The sequence below is a fragment of the Notolepis coatsorum genome, assembly GCF_963971535.1.
Source record: "Notolepis coatsorum genome assembly, chromosome: 4".
Lineage (NCBI taxonomy): Eukaryota > Metazoa > Chordata > Actinopteri > Aulopiformes > Paralepididae > Notolepis > Notolepis coatsorum.
This window is the reverse complement of record NC_140168.1, coordinates 99441603-99458835: the sequence shown is the minus strand read 5'-3', so window position 1 is coordinate 99458835 and position 17233 is coordinate 99441603. Positions and strand designations below refer to the sequence as shown.

At 45.5% G+C, this 17233-nt stretch overlaps 1 protein-coding gene across 1 annotated transcript in view; it reads right to left on the bottom strand.

Moving 5' to 3' along the window:
- Positions 1–625: 625 nt before the first annotated feature.
- Positions 626–17233, bottom strand: part of LOC311226269 (perforin-1-like) — a 47013-nt gene continuing 30405 nt past the window's right edge. Inside the window, exon 2 of the mRNA XM_084311673.1 lies at positions 626–1417. Within this exon, the coding sequence (XP_084167799.1) occupies positions 906–1391 (486 nt within the window). The 5' untranslated portion in view covers positions 1392–1417 and the 3' untranslated portion in view covers positions 626–905. The remainder of the gene's footprint in view (positions 1418–17233) is intronic.

The window sequence follows — 17233 nt, the reverse complement described above, 5'->3', positions numbered from 1 at the left end:
ACGGACTCACGGTTAGAAGAATATGTATCAACAAATGTGCATGTTTGTATTAATTAAGGGTTGTGCCATTATTACTATGCAAATGTAATAATTGTGAAAGATTTCCTGTAATGAGTTGTATGTGTTGTTTTCAAGCATCCTTGACATCCAAGGACAACGATGTAAATAAGTCATTGCGCCTTTTTCGTTCCTATCCTTGACAAAAGCAAATATGTGAGTAATGATCTGTATATGTTTTGTTGTCTAAAATAAATACCATACCATATACCATAGCTTCAAAATGGTACCAAATATGAGGTACTTTGAAATGCCCACTAACTAAATAATCCATCACAAACCCATGAAGGTCAAGCTCAGAATATGGTCATATATGGAACAATAGGTGTAAAAGTCCTTCGATACAGTAACTGTGTCAAGAAAAAGCTAGGAGACACTGGAAGGTGCTACGTGGGATTTTTCAGGGACATGTGTCATTCCACTTCCACCTGCATTGTCAATAAATACTACAATTTCTGCTTTCAATATTTCAGAAAACCAAACCACCAAACAATTTTTCTAATGGGCAGAACAATGACTCCCAGTTTGTAACCAATCAGACATGCATTTTGAAATGGGTGGAAATGTTCTTTAATGAACAAGAAACAATAAAGACGTTTCATGAAACGTTACCTGTAGTGGCAAGTTTGTTTATTTTTGTGACTAGACTTGATGACGAGCGACAGGGCAAAAGAGGCAATGAAAAAGAGTTTTGAATAACAGTGTTGAGTTCATTGAGGAAACAGATTCACGTTATTTTAAACTCTGTGGTCCAAATGATCAAAAACCTGTACACATTGTGATATTATTGATAGAGTATACATAAGACCTTTTTTTATCTTTTATATTATCTACTATACTTTTCATTCTTATATTTTTAATTCTATAAGAACCATGTCACCGTCCATGTGAAGGCCAAAGGTCAGATTCTGTACATACAATGGGAGGTCATTATGTTTTGTCTGCTGGTCGCCAAGGGTGTAGGTGTAATGGAGGGTGCCGCCCGTCGTCAGGTAGCAGTCGTGCTCGTGGGTGCCCATCTTGACAGGTCTCTGGCAGACACCCAGCTTGTCGTCAATGAGGATATCGCTGTCGAACACCTCCATCCTCAGAGTGTCCTTCTGCTTGGCCTTGACGTAGCTGAATTCCTCCTTCCACCAAGGGTTACGGTCATTGTTGCGGACGGATGTTCTTCCCAGGATGGTGTAGCCACAGAACACCTTCACGTAGCCGTCAGTGGTGCCCAGCAGGCCGGCTGGCAGGTCACTGGCACGCAGGTTGAAGACCTTGAGCTGGGCGTGGGGTGTGGCCAGGGCACACAGGACCAGCAGGACCAGAGAGAGGCAGGACGCCATGGATTCAGAGAGATGGGGGGCTTGGTCTGTGGAGGGGAAAAGGAGGAGACATACATACATATATAAATGTATAATATACATATTGTACAATGGAATGTCCCCCATGTTGGCAGAGACAAAGCCTTATCGTTCCTTGCCGCCACAGGAGATAAGTACGTAAAGACTGTAGCTCATAGTTTGCCGTGTTAAATTGTTATTGAAGGCTAAGCTTTCTCTGCGTCTATTTCTCCCTATTGTTTGCATTGTTCCTTTTTCATTTAGGCAGTTATTGGAGGCTAAGCGTTCTCCACTTCTATTTCACCGTTTATTGTACAGTTCGCTTATTTGTTTCATGCTGACATGTTTTGGAGACGAAGCTTTCTCCTTTTTTGTTTGATCTCGTTTGTGTCTGTGTTTATTCGGCGACTCAAATAAAAAGTATTATTTTGTTTTGGAAATCCACATCTGCATCCCGTCTCCTCTGTTCTGCACTGCACCTAGGTCCAACACGTTAACCTCTCTTCTGCACCTGGGTCCAACACGTTAACCTCTGTTCTGCACCTGGGTCCAACATGTTAACCTCTCCTCTGTTCTGCACCTGGGTCCAACACGTTAACCTCTGTTCTGCACCTGGGTCCAACACGTTAACCTCTCTTCTGCACCTGGGTCCAACACGTTAACCTCTCTTCTGCACCTGGGTCTAACACGTTAACCTCTCCTGTTCTGCACCTGGGTCTAACACGTTAACCTCTCCTGTTCTGCACCTGGGTCTAACACGTTAACCTCTCCTCTGTTCTGCACCTGGGTCTAACACGTTAACCTCTCCTGTTCTGCACCTGGGTCTAACACGTTAACCTCTCCTCTGTTCTGCACCTGGGTCCAACACGTTAACCTATCCTCTGTTCTGCACCTGGGCCCAACACGTTAACCTCTCCTGTTTTGCACCTGGGTCCAACACGTTAACCTCTGTTCTGCACCTGGGTCCAACACGTTAACCTCTCTTCTGCACCTGGGTCCAACACGTTAACCTCTCTTCTGCACCTGGGTCCAACACGTTAACCTCTCTTCTGCACCTGGGTCCAACACGTTAACCTCTGTTCTGCACCTGGGTCCAACACGTTAACCTCTCTTCTGCACCTGGGTCCAACACGTTAACCTCTGTTCTGCACCTGGGTCCAACATGTTAACCTCTGTTCTGCACCTGGGTCCAACACGTTAACCTCTGTTCTGCACCTGGGTCCAACATGTTAACCTCTGTTCTGCACCTGGGTCCAACACGTTAACCTCTGTTCTGCACCTGGGTCCAACATGTTAACCTCTGTTCTGCACCTGGGTCCAACACGTTAACCTCTGTTCTGGACCTGGGTCCAACACGTTAACCTCTCTTCTGCACCTAGGTCCAACATGTTAACCTCTGTTCTGCACCTGGGTCCAACACGTTAACCTCTGTTCTGCACCTGGGTCCAACACGTTAACCTCTCTTCTGCACCTGGGTCCAACATGTTAACCTCTTCTGTTCTCCACCTGGGTCCAACACGTTAACCTCTGTTCTGCACCTGGGTCCAACACGTTAACCTCTCCTGTTCTGCACCTGGGTCCAACACGTTAACCTCTCCTCTGTTCTGCACCTGGGTCCAACATGTTAATCTCTCCTGTTCTGCACCTGGGTCCAAAACGTTAAGCTCTCTCCTGTTCTGCACCTGGGTCCAACACCCTAACCTCTCCTTTGTTCTGCACCTGGGTCCAACACGTTAACCTCTCCTCTGTTCTGCACCTGGGTCCAACACCCTAACCTCTCCTCTGTTCTCCACCTGGGTCCAACACCCTAACCTCTCCTCTGTTCTCCACCTGGGTCCAACACGTTAACCTCTCTGGGGAAATACATTAAGTGGAACAGAGGGTGGAACAGGAAAAAAACGAAAATGACGTAACCACTACACCTCCCTATAAGGAGGGACTGACATCGAAAGGGTTGCTTCCTACAAATATCTAGGCATTACAGTGGACGAGAACCTTACGTTTAAATCTCACATAGACAAACTTGTGTCAAAGCTGAAGCTTAAACTCGGCTTCTTTTTCAGAAACAGGTCCTGTTTTTCACTTAAAGTGAGAAGTCACCTGATCTCGACCACCTTCTTACCACTACTCGATTATGGTGACTTACTCTATATGTATGCACCTGATCAGTACCTTAGAAAGCTTGATACTGTGTACCATTCTGCCTTACGCTTTGTCACGGGATGTGGAAATCGAGTGCACCATTGCACCCTATATACCATTGCAAGTTATCCATCTCTACAAATACGGCGATTTTCTCGATGGCTCTCTCTGGTGCACAAAGCTCTGCTTAAACTGGTTCCCTCGTACCTAAGTGTGCTTCTGTGCACAAAGCAATATAAGTATGCCCTTCGTTCTCAAGCTGTTCTAACACTGGAAGTTCCCCATATGAGAACTGAATTGGGAAAAAGGGCTTTTAAATATGTTGCTCCTTCATCTTGGAACAAGATACAGGAGGACCTAAAATTACCAGGACTGGTCACCCTCGGAGAATTCAAAGCCATTTTAAAATCCTACGAACTCAGTTCCCTTGGTCAGTGCAACTGTGTTTGATCATTTGCCTGTTTGATAACTTGCCTGAAATTGGAGCTTGATGTAAATGTTTTATCTGTATTTTATTGTGATGTTCTTTTTTATGTTTAAACTTTCTGCTGCCTTGCTTGGCCAGATCGCTCTTGAAAAAGAGATTTTAATCTCAATGATGCTTATCTGGTTAAATAAAGGATTTGATTGATTGATTGATAAGACCATAAACCACTCCGGCCCAACCTATCTCCATGACCTCCTCTCCCCTCAACTTGTGTCCATGTCACTCAGGTCTGGCAGCCAAAACCTCCTCGCCATCCCACGCACTAGGCTGTCGACCATGGGGCTTTTTCAGCACTGGGGCCGCGCCTGTGGAATCAGCTGCCGGGGTCCCTCAAGGCCTCAGTCTCCCTTGCTGCTTTCAAGGCCAGCCTTAAAACCCATTTGTTTTGCTTTGCCTTCCAATAGGGCCTGTTGGAGCCAAAATGCCCTTCTGTTTATTTAGTTTTATTTTAACTCACGGTGCAGAGGTTTGGCATTATCAGTCACCATGGCAACCACCACAGGGGGTGGTTACCCATATATACTGATCAGTGGGTGACGAGCCCCAGGTGCGCAAGGGGAATAGCCATACAGTTTTTGACCGTGTTCGAGATGTGCCGTATAGGTCGGCGGTCAGTGTTATTAGTAAAAAGAGTTTTTGTATATATATTTTGGTTGATAAGTCAATAAAAGGATTGGCATATCGAAAATGATAAGAGCTCTCTGGACATTGAATTCTTTAAGCACGCGTCTAACTCAAGCCAGTCCACTTGCCCCTCGCAGTAGGCTTATGTAAAGGAGTCTACATTAGTCAAAAACTAAGGCTCTTCGTTTGAAATGGACAATTGCCTTTGTTACTTATTGGAAGACGAGGATAATCGCGCTCGGCGCTCAAGATTCATTCAAACAGCTGATCAGCGAGACAGCGCGCTCTGCGCTCAAGATTCAACAGCTGATCAGCGGGACGTGTGGTCAGCTGTTTTGGTTCACCGTTTCGCTTGGAATTGCGCGGAACGTGGACAATCTGGACCAAGCTGCCCAGCACCAGCACCGTCGGGGAGCGGACGGACCGGGAGGAGCAGCTCACCACCGTCAAGGAGCGGACGGCATCACCTGCCCCAGCACCATTTGGGCGAGGGAACGGACCAGGGAGCTGTCCACGGTACCACCGTCAAGGAGCGGACGGCATCACCTGCCCCAGCACCATTTGGGCGAGGGAACGGACCAGGGAGCTGTCCTGCGCGCAAGCAGTTTATTGAATAGCGCTCGGACAAAGAGCGCTGTTTGATGTTGAATAGCGCTCGGACAAGGAGCGCTGTTTGAAGACTTTTCGAAGTTCAAAGAATAAAGTCAAACGGCCCCGACAGCGCTGCGCAACGAACAGGTATGTAGCGCGCTACCGGTATATCTTATATGGCCATATACAAAACAAATGTGTGCACACACAGGGTCAATTGAGAAAAATATAAAAATGGAAAATTCCAATGCATTGGTGGTATGGTTGTGCAACCCGTTCGTGTGTGTGTCTGTCAAGGTTTGGTTAGAACGTCATGTGATGATTAACTGTGGGTTTTGTTTATTGTGATTTAACCAAAGGTACCGTTTCATATTGAATCTGTTGGTCTTATATTGCTGAAATGAATTCTGATAAAGGTGTTCAGAATCCAACAGAGACCAGCGTTATGGTTGAACAGCCCGCCACGGCTGAAACTCATTGTAAAGAACCTTCATTGGTTGAAAAGTCACAGCCCACACCCACAGTGGCTAAAACACAGTCCGAGGTGGACACAGGTCAAATCACACACAATGTTGATACCGATCAGCAGGTCACAAAACGCAAGAGTAAATTAACACCAAAAGCCCTATCGGATAAAATTGACACATTACATAAATTACATAAATCTAAATTTAACCAGGCTTCTAACTTGCAAAAAACGATTTTGGGGTTAATGCAAAGTGGATGCAAACAGGAGGTGCAATGCGCATTTATGCAATATCTCCACATATGCAAGGAAGCAGAAGCAAACCAGGAGGCTCTGTTGCCAATAGTACCTCCTGAGGAAAGGGGAAAACATGACATTTGGTTCAAAGCCAAAATGATCAATGTCAATGACTTTATTGATCACATGAATGCATGGACAAAAATGACCAAACCTGTGGAAAGTGTTAATGAGGATGAGGAGGACGTGCAAAATCTAATTAATCCAAATGACAGCATTTCTAATGTGGGAAGTAAAAAATCTGCTCACAAAGGTCACACAAGGTCTGGTACCAGCAAGTCCAGCAGGTCCAGCAGATCTTCTACCTCAGCAGCTCGCTTACAGGCCGAGGCAGATAGAGCTTCACTTGTGATTCACGCTGCAGCGTTAAAGGATAAACACGCTCTGGAGGAGCAGGAACAAATGCTAAAAAAGGATAAACACGCTCTGGAAGAGCAGGAACAGATCCTGAAACACGCTCAGGAAGCCAAGGAACAGATCCTGAAAAAGGATAAACACGCTCTGGAAGAGCAGGAACAGATCCTGAAAAAGAAAAAGGAAACGATGGAGCTTGATGCACAATTGGCAGCTACCAACGCAAGAATAGCAGTATTACAATCCCCCAGTCACCAAGCTCTTTCACTCACACAGTCCGATGGAATGGACTCCTACTACAGGAAAGGAACAAGGTTAAAGGAACCCTCAGTCACTCTCAATCCTCGGGCAAAAGAATATACATCACTACCACAGCAACCATCTATGCAACCACCAGAACTGCAGCAACCATCTGCACAGCAATCATATGTGCAACAACCATCACTATGGAAACCACAAGCTATGCAACAGCAACAAGCACCCATTCAACAACCACCACCCTGGCAAATACCACAAGCTATGCAACAGCAACAAGCACTCATTCAACAACCACCACCCTGGCAAATGCAACAACCTATGCACTTGATGTAGCCAACACCCATTCAACAGCCCCCATTTTGGCAAAGACAACAATCTATGTTGTTACAGCCAACTCCCATTCAAACACAACCGCCATCTTTACAAAGACAACATGTGTCTTGGGATGGAGCACAGGACAATACAATCCACATGGAAGCTCCTGTGCAGCTAACGACCCCAACTGTAATTTCACCCCAAAGCAATGAAACCTCAGTTGTATGTAACCTATTAAAAAGGCAAAATGAGATAACAGCAATGCTAGTGGAGCAGCAAACCACTCACTTACTGCCACCAAGAGAGATTCCATATTTTGATGGGGATCCTCTGCAGTACAGAACCTTTGTCAGAGCCTTTGTTCATTGTGTGGAGAAGAACACGAGAAACAGAGGTGATTGTTTGTACTTCTTGGAGAAGTACACCAGGGGTCAGCCTAAAGAGCTTGTACGTAGCTGTCAACACATGGCTCCAGACAGAGGCTATGATATGGCAAAGTACCTACTTGAACAACACTTTGGAGATGAATATAAAATCACAGCAGCTTACATGGAGAAGATGCTCAACTGGCCGCTAGTGAAGGCTGAAGACATAAAATCTCTTCAAGCCTATGCTCTTTTCCTTCGGGAGTGCTGTAATGCTATGGAGAATGTCCAGTACATGAGGGAACTCGATATGCCAGCGAACATGAAAGTATTGATTTCAAAGCTTCCATACAAGCTCAGAGAGAATTGGAGAGTCTCTGTATGTTCGATAATGGAAAAACACCATCGCAGACCACAATTCATGGATATTGTCACATTCATTGAGCGCCAGGTAAAGATTGTCTCAGACCCAGTCTTCGGAGACATTCAAAATACACCACCAAGTACAGGAAGTAGACCTATGAACATGAACAGAATGAAGTCACAAATTAAACCCAAATTCAAAGGAGACAGTTTTGCAACCACAGTTACTACCATCGAAACCCCTGCAAAGCAAAGAAATGAATCTGCTCACAACACCAACACTTGTGTATGTTGCTCTAAAAATCACACTCTGGATCAATGTCCTCAGATGGAGGAGAAGACACACAGGGACAAGATTACTTTTATAAGGCAAAAAGGAATCTGTTTTGGCTGCCTTCGCATTGGACATCTTAGCAGGAATTGCGAGAAGCGCTTGACTTGCAAGGTGTGCAGCCAAAACCATCCCAGTGTTCTTCATATTAATCAGAAGGAGAGAGCAAGCAACACAAACCAGCCAAAGAAACCTTCGGTGAGTAACGCACAGATCTCTTTGCAAACATGTGGACAAACAGGGGCCGGAAGCAGCAATGGGACTCTGTCAATCTTGCCTGTACAGGTGAAGTCCAGCAAGGGAGACAAAATCATCACAACATATGCATTTTTAGATCCAGGCAGCACTGACACATTTTGTTCAGAATCCCTAATGAGAAGGCTGAACCTTACAGGAAGGAAAACACAAATCAGCTTACATACCATGGGTCCAAAGGCATCTGTGTCCAGCTACATACTGACAGACTTGGAGATCTCCAGCCTCACTGGGAAACAGTTCTATGACCTGCCCAAGGTCTACACCCAGAAGAGGATGCCTGTAACCACGAGTAACATCATTAGCCAAGAGGAGTTGGCTAAGTGGCCATACTTAGATGGGGTTGCCCTTCCTCTGATTCAAGCTGATGTGGAGTTATTGATAGGTACCAATGCCTCCAAATTGCTTGAACCTTGGGAAATTGTGAATAGTCATGGCAATGGGCCATATGCCATTAAGACCCTATTGGGGTGGGTCGTTAATGGTCCCCTATCAGGCTACAGTGAGCAGCGGAGTGAGAATGTCAACCCCGCTGCTATTGTTAATAGGATCTCTATAACAAATCTGGAGGAGTTGCTGAACAATCAGTACAACCATGATTTTAATGAAAGGTCATCAGAAGACAAAGAGGAAATGTCGAGGGATGATATGAAGTTCATGGAAATCATGACTGATTCATGCAAACTGCAAGATGGACATTACACCTTGGAGCTTCCCTTTAAAAGGAAAGAAGTGTCTCTGCCAAACAATCAGTTTGTTGCTAGGCAACGCATCCTTGGACTGAAAAGGAAGTTTGGGAGAGATGAGAAGTTCCACCGAGAATACACCAACTTTCTCGACGACGTAATCAGTAAAGGATATGCTGAACGTGTTCCTGAACATCAAGTGGAACGGTGTGATGGAAAAGTGTGGTACATTCCACACCATGGAGTGTACCATCCCAGGAAGGGCAATCTGCGTGTCGTATTTGACTGTGGAGCAGAGTATAGAGGAAAATCTCTCAATAAGGAGCTTCTACAAGGCCCTTACCTCACCAGCACCTTGTTAGGAGTCCTCACACGTTTCCGGCAAGAACCTGTAGCCTTAATGACTGATGTTAAAGCGATGTTCCATCAGGTCAATGTGGCACAGAAAGACAGAGATTTTCTTCGGTTCTTGTGGTGGCCTGACGGCGACGTATCCCAAGAACTGGTAGAATATAGGATGACTGTGCATCTCTTTGGGGCAGTGTCTTCTCCTAGCTGTGCTTGTCATGCCCTCCGAAAGACAGCAGAAGATAACCACAACAGTTTCCCTGCTGAGGTACTTGACACGGTCAACAGCAACTTCTACATGGATGACTGTCTTAAGAGCTTGCCATCAGAAGAGGAGGCTGTTAAAATGGTCAAGGATTTGACAGATGTTTGTCAAAAAGGAGGCATCCATTTGACAAAATGGATTAGCAATAACCGTGGAGTGCTGCTATCCATCCCAGAGGAAGACCGATCCAAGAATTTGCTTGACTTGGATCTCGACAGAGACCAACTGCCAGTGGAGAGGGCCCTTGGACTTCATTGGTGTGTTGATACAGACACTTTTAAGTTCAAGTTGGCACTCAAAGAACAGCCTCATACTCGACGTGGGATTCTATCGATGGTCAGCTCAATCTATGATCCTTTAGGATTTCTTGCCCCACTCACACTTCCAGCCAAGCTCATACTGCAAGATATGTGTAGGAGGAACTATGGATGGGATGATCAAATTCACCCAGTTCTCCAACAGCAGTGGACGAAATGGTTGAGAGACCTGGAAAGAGTGATGGCATTCAAAGTTGAAAGATGCCTCAAGCCGGCAGATTTTGGAGAAACCATTCGTGGTCAACTACATCACTTCTCTGATGCCAGCGAAAGTGGATATGGCACTGTGACCTATCTGAAGATATGGAACAACAGCAACAGGTGTCATGTCTCTTTTCTGTTAGGTAAAGCCAGAGTTTGCCCACTAAAGCAAGTCACCATTCCACGCTTGGAACTCACTGCAGCTGTTCTTGCTGTTCGTGTGGACACCATGCTCAGAGGCGAAATTCAGCTTTGCCTTGAGAAATCTTGTTTCTGGACTGACAGTACTTCAGTTTTAAAGTACATCAGAAATGAAGACAAGAGATTTCACACCTTTGTGGCAAATAGGATTTCTACCATCCGAAGAACATCTGAAGTCACGCAGTGGAGGTACATTCATACCACTCAGAACCCTGCTGACAAAGCCTCAAGGGGAGTTACGGTGGATGATTTGCTGACCAACAGAAGTTGGATTGAAGGCCCTGAGTTTCTTTGGAAACCAGAGGAAGAGTGGCCAGATAGTATCTTGGAGTACAACATTGCTGCTGATGACCCTGAGGTCAAAAAGGATCTCGCCATCAACGCAGTAATTGTCGATGCACCAAGTGCCACACACCAACTGATCACCTACTTTTCTGACTGGAAAAGGTTGAAAAGGTCCGTTGCTTGGATCCTGAAATTACGAAAGACTCTATTGGAGATGAGTCGTAAAAGAAGCCAACTGAGTCATGAAGATGCAGACAAAGTGGAACAGGAAATGCAACAAAGTAGAGCTGCATTGGGAAACCAGAACTTAACACCAGATGATCTTTCTACAGCTGAGTCTGCCATCATTCGCTTCACTCAACAGCAAAGGTTCCCTGATGAACTTGCTGTGTTGACATCTGGAAAGGGTGAAGTAAAGAAAGACAGTCCCATCTATAAACTGGACCCCATTCTGGAGGATGGCTTGCTTAGAGTTGGAGGGAGGTTGAGTAGGGCAGCAATGTCTGAGGAATCTAAACATCCTGTTATCCTCTCGAAAGACCTCCATGTATCGACTCTCATACTAAAGCACATCCACGAACAGATGGGTCATGGTGGGAGAAACCATGTTCTCTCCAGATTGCGCCGAAAATATTGGATCACTAGTGCCAATGCAGCAACAAGAAAGGTCCTGTCTGACTGTGTCTTCTGCAAACGCCATAGAGGAAAGTTGGGTGAGCAGAAGATGTCAGACTTGGCTCTAGAGCGAATCGTTGCTGATCTTCCTCCATTTACCAATGTTGGAGTTGATTATTTCGGCCCGATTGAGGTCAAGAGGGGACGTTCCTTTGAAAAGCGCTATGGAGTCATTTTCACCTGTATGGCAAGTAGAGCAGTCCATTTGGAAGTCGCTTATTCATTGGATACGGACTCCTGTATAAATGCTCTACGCAGGTTTGTTTGTAGAAGAGGACCCATCTCTCATTTAAGATCGGACAATGGAACCAATTTTGTTGGTGCTAAAAGAGAGTTGAGGGAAGCTCTCGCTGCTTTAAACCACAGCAAAATACAATCAGCTTTTCTGGAAGAAGGAATTCAGTGGAGCTTCAACCCACCAACAGCTTCTCATCATGGAGGTGCATGGGAGCGCATCATACGGATGATTCGACGAATACTAACATCAGTTCTACACCAGCAAACCTTGAATGACGAAGGATTTCATACAGTGCTGTGTGAAGTCGAAGCCATTCTTAATGATCGCCCCATAACTAAGTTGTCTGGAGATCCCAACGATCTGGAAGCTCTCACTCCCAATCACATTCTCACAATGAAAAGAATTCCAATCTTGCCACCTGGATTGTTTGAGAAGTCTGACCTCTACCTCAAAAGGAGATGGAGACAAGTCCAATACATCTCAGACCTTTTTTGGAAACGCTGGCTGAGAGAATACTTACCTTTGCTACAGGAGCGGCAGAGGTGGAGTAAGGAGAGACGAAGTCTTGTCCCTGGAGACATTGTATTGATCGCAGACGCTACAGCTCCACGTGGTTCCTGGTTACTTGGAAGAGTCCTGGAGACCTATCCTGACAGGAAAGGACTGGTGCGTTCTGCACGAGTGAAGACAAAAACGAGCACACTGGATAGACCAGTAACTAAACTTTGCTTGCTTCAAGAAGCTGCAATTTAAAGCTTCTAATTCAAATAATTGTTTTTTGAGTTCTTTTGTATACATTTATTGGCTCCATTATGTAAATATTATTTTGAATTGTTCCTGGCCTCCTGCCATTCTCAATTAGGGGCCGGTGTGTTGGAGCCAAAATGCCCTTCTGTTTATTTAGTTTTATTTTAACTCACGGTGCAGAGGTTTGGCATTATCAGTCACCATGGCAACCACCACAGGGGGTGGTTACCCATATATACTGATCAGTGGGTGACGAGCCCCAGGTGCGCAAGGGGAATAGCCATACAGTTTTTGACCGTGTTCGAGATGTGCCGTATAGGTCGGCGGTCAGTGTTATTAGTAAAAAGAGTTTTTGTATATATATTTTGGTTGATAAGTCAATAAAAGGATTGGCATATCGAAAATGATAAGAGCTCTCTGGACATTGAATTCTTTAAGCACGCGTCTAACTCAAGCCAGTCCACTTGCCCCTCGCAGTAGGCTTATGTAAAGGAGTCTACAGGGCCTGTTTTTTTTTATCTGCTCCTGTTTTGTTTATTTTATTAATTTTAAATGTTTTTATGTTTTAAACCTTTTTATTCTTATCTTTTTATTTTATTCATTTGAATGTTTTCTTGTTTTAAACCTTTTTTCTATCTAAACAAATCGTCCCAACAGGAACTCTACCACAAATGCCAGCCAAATACAAATTCCAAATGCCAGAAAAATATCAAGCACATACCAATTTAACCACACTAGGCCAAATTACAAACAAATCAATGTCTAAGTGCTACAAAAGGTCCTCCAAACGGCTTGAGCCCCCATATATGACGAACCATAAGAGGTTTGTCATATAAAGGAAGTCAAAACGTGTGAAACAAAGTTAACAAAGATGATTTACTTAATCATATATAAACAAATAATAATCGAATTAAACAACAGAGGTATGTAACAGAATGGACAAGGATCCCAAGATGATTCACTTGGTGGCTGATACAACCTGTGGTGTCTGAAGTGGGAAAGCAGATGGGAGAAGCAGACAAAAGGGTTAGACAAGGGAAACATATATACTGTGTGTGCAGGCAGCTCTCTGCACTGCACAGGTGATTCAAATTGGGGTAACGACCTACCCACTCCAACCTGCTCTTTGAGTCAGAAGACTCCCCATTTGCAGGTAGAGTGGGGGTCGTCACAGTTCTCCACCTGGGTCCAACACGTTAACCTCTCCTGTTCTGCACCTGGGTCCAACACGTTAACCTCTCTCCTGTTCTGCACCTGGGTCCAACACCCTAACCTCTTCTTTGTTCTCCACCTGGGTCCAACACGTTAACCTCTCCTCTGTTCTGCACCTGGGTCCAACACGTTAACCTCTCCTCTGTTCTGCACCTGGGTCCAACACGTTAACCTCTCCTCTGTTCTGCACCTGGGTCCAACATGTTAATCTCTCCTGTTCTGCACCTGGGTCCAACATGTTAACCTCTGTTCTGTTCTGCACCTGGGTCCAACATGTTAACCTCTCTCCTGTTCTGCACCTGGGTCCAACATGTTAACCTCTCCTGTTCTGCACCTGGGTCCAACACGTTAACCTCTCCTCTGTTCTGCACCTGGGTCCAACACGTTAACCTCTCCTCTGTTCTGAGCCTGGGTCCAACACGTTAACCTCTCCTCTGTTCTCCACCTGGGTCCAAAACGTTAACCTCTCCTCTGTTCTGAGCCTGGGTCCAACACGTTAACCTCTCCTCTGTTCTGCACCTGGGTCCAACACGTTAACCTCTCCTCTGTTCTGCACCTAGGTCCAACACGTTAACCTCTCCTGTTCTGCACCTGGGTCCAACACGTTAACCTCTCCTGTTCTGAGCCTGGGTCCAACACGTTAACCTCTCCTGTTCTGCACCTGGGTCCAACACGTTAACCTCTCCTGTTCTGCACCTGGGTCCAACATGTTAACCTCTCCTATGTTCTGCACCTGGGTCCAACATGTTAACCTCTCCTGTTCTGAGCCTGGGTCCAACATGTTAACCTCTCCTCTGTTCTGAGCCTGGGTCCAACACGTTAATCTCTCCTGTTCTGCACCTGGGTCCAAAACGTTAACCTCTCTCCTGTTCTGCACCTGGGTCCAACACGTTAACCTCTCCTGTTCTGCACCTGGGTCAAAAACGTTAACCTCTCCTCTGTTCTGCACCTGGGTCCAACATGTTAACCTCTCCTGTTCTCCACCTGGGTCCAAAACGTTAACCTCTCCTCTGTTCTGCACCTGGGTCCAACATGTTAACCTCTCCTGTTCTGCACCTGGGTCCAACATGTTAACCTCTCCTGTTCTGCACTGAACCTAGGTCCAACATGTTAACCTCTCCTCTGTTCTGCACCTGGGTCCAACACGTTAACCTCTCCTCTGTTCTGCACCTGGGTCCAACATGTTAACCTCTCTCCTGTTCTGCACCTGGGTCCAACACCCTAACCTCTCCTCTGTTCTGCACCTGGGTCCAACATGTTAACCTCTCCTGTTCTGCACCTGGGTCCAACACGTTAACCTCTCCTGTTCTGCACCTGGGTCCAACACGTTAACCTCTCCTGTTCTCCACCTGGGTCCAACACCCTAACCTCTCCTCTGTTCTCCACCTGGGTCCAACACGTTAACCTCTCTGGGGAAATACATTAAGTGGAACAGAGGGTGGAACAGGAAAAAACGAAAATGACGTAACCACTACACCTCCTTATAAGACCATAAACCACTCCGGCCCGACCCGACCTATCTCCATGACCTCCTCTCCCCTCAACCTGTGTCCATGTCACTCAGGTCTGGCAGCCAAAACCTCCTCGCCATCCCACGCACTAGGCTGTCGACCATGGGGCTTTTTCAGCACTGGGGCCGCGCCTGTGGAATCAGCTGCCGGGGTCCCTCAAGGCCTCAGTCTCCCTTGCTGCTTTCAAGGCCAGCCTTAACACTTTGGTTGCCTAAGGTTAAATTAATGATATACCATAGATTGCCAGCGCTATTTGTCTATGGAGAAAGTCCCCTTCTTTGCAGGGCTATAACTTTTTAAATTCTATTGCTACATTGCCATTATTAGGGCCCATTCAAAGTCCTATATGTATTGTTCATTGTGTAGCAACGTTAAACTTTTTCATTCACATATTCATAGTAAAGTATGGTCTAATGTATAAGTATGTTTTCATCTCTTTCTGCAGCTTTCTCCAGAACGTGATATATAGCCCCAAATGCATTATATTGATGATGAAATACAGTTTGATGGCAATCAGCGCGATATAAAAAATTCCAACTAGACGTACTTCTAGAAGTTACTACACGTCATCTGATGTTGACCGGATGGGCGAGGGGGCGTTTATAATTCCGTGGGCAGCGTTATACCAATCATCTAATGTGGGTCAAATGTTGATAATATCAGTTATTATCGAAGACGGTAACGTTACACGCTGAAACTCACCCCAGTCTCCGCGCGCCGTTGGGCGATCATCGTCGAGTAGACATTTTATCATTATGGGATATATTATTACCCGGTCCATCTCCAGCTTGTATAATGGTATATACGTCCAAATCATGTTGTTTATCGAGTTATTGGCAATCGATCGCTATGTAGTGTGACGAGCTAGAGTGCCGGAACCTATCCCGAGTGGCCGGAAGCAATACGGACATCTAGCACAACCTCTACTGCGCTTCCTGTTAAGCGGTTGCGCGATCGGCCACCAGATGGCGCTCCTGAACCGCCAGAGAGCTCAGTGGGTCCTGCTGGTGTATCTCAGGCCAGCGGAGGGACATTATGAATCCGATCGCAGATTTTTGAAATATTGATATAAAGACGACGTACAGCGTCCCCCGGCAACTTTAGCATGGCCAGCAAAGACGTCTAAAGACGGCTCCCGGCAGTCAAAGTGTTAAAACCAATTTGTTTTGCTTTGCCTTCCAATAGGGCCTGTTTTTTTTTATCTGCTCCTGTTTTGTTTATTTTATTCATTTTAAATGTTTTTATGTTTTAAACCTTTTTATTCTTATCTTTTTATTTGATTCATTTGAATGTTTTCTTGTTTTAAACCTTTTTTCTATCTAAACAAATCGTCCCAACAGGAACTCTACCACAAATGCCAGCCAAATACAAATTCCAAATGCCAGAAAAATATCAAGCACATACCAATTTAACCACACTAGGCCAAATTACAAACAAATCAATGTCTAAGTGCTACAAAAGGTCCTCCAAACGGCTTGAGCCCCCATATATGACGAACCATAAGAGGTTTGTCATATAAAGGAAGTCAAAACGTGTGAAACAAAGTTAACAAAGATGATTTACTTAATCATATCTAAACAAATAATAATCAAATTAAACAACAGAGGTATGTAACAGAATGGACAAGGATCCCAAGATGATTCACTTGGTGGCTGATACAACCTGTGGTGTCTGAAGTGGGAAAGCAGATGGGAGAAGCAGACAAAAGGGTTAGACAAGGGAAACATATATACTGTGTGTGCAGGCAGCTCTCTGCACTGCACAGGTGATTCAAATTGGGGTAACAACCTACCCACTCCAACCTGCTCTTTGAGTCAGAAGACTCCCCATTTGCAGGTAGAGTGGGGGTCGTCACAGTTCTCCACCTGGGTCCAACACGTTAACCTCTCCTGTTCTGCACCTGGGTCCAACACGTTAACCTCTCTCCTGTTCTGCACCTGGGTCCAACACCCTAACCTCTTCTTTGTTCTCCACCTGGGTCCAACACGTTAACCTCTCCTCTGTTCTGCACCTAGGTCCAACACGTTAACCTCTCCTCTGTTCTGCACCTGGGTCCAACACGTTAACCTCTCCTCTGTTCTGCACCTGGGTCCAACATGTTAATCTCTCCTGTTCTGCACCTGGGTCCAAAACGTTAACCTCTCTCCTGTTCTGCACCTGGGTCCAACACATTAACCTCTGTTCTGTTCTGCACCTGGGTCCAACATGTTAACCTCTCTCCTGTTCTGCACCTGGGTCCAACATGTTAACCTCTCCTGTTCTGCACCTGGGTCCAACACGTTAACCTCTCCTCTGTTCTGCACCTGGGTCC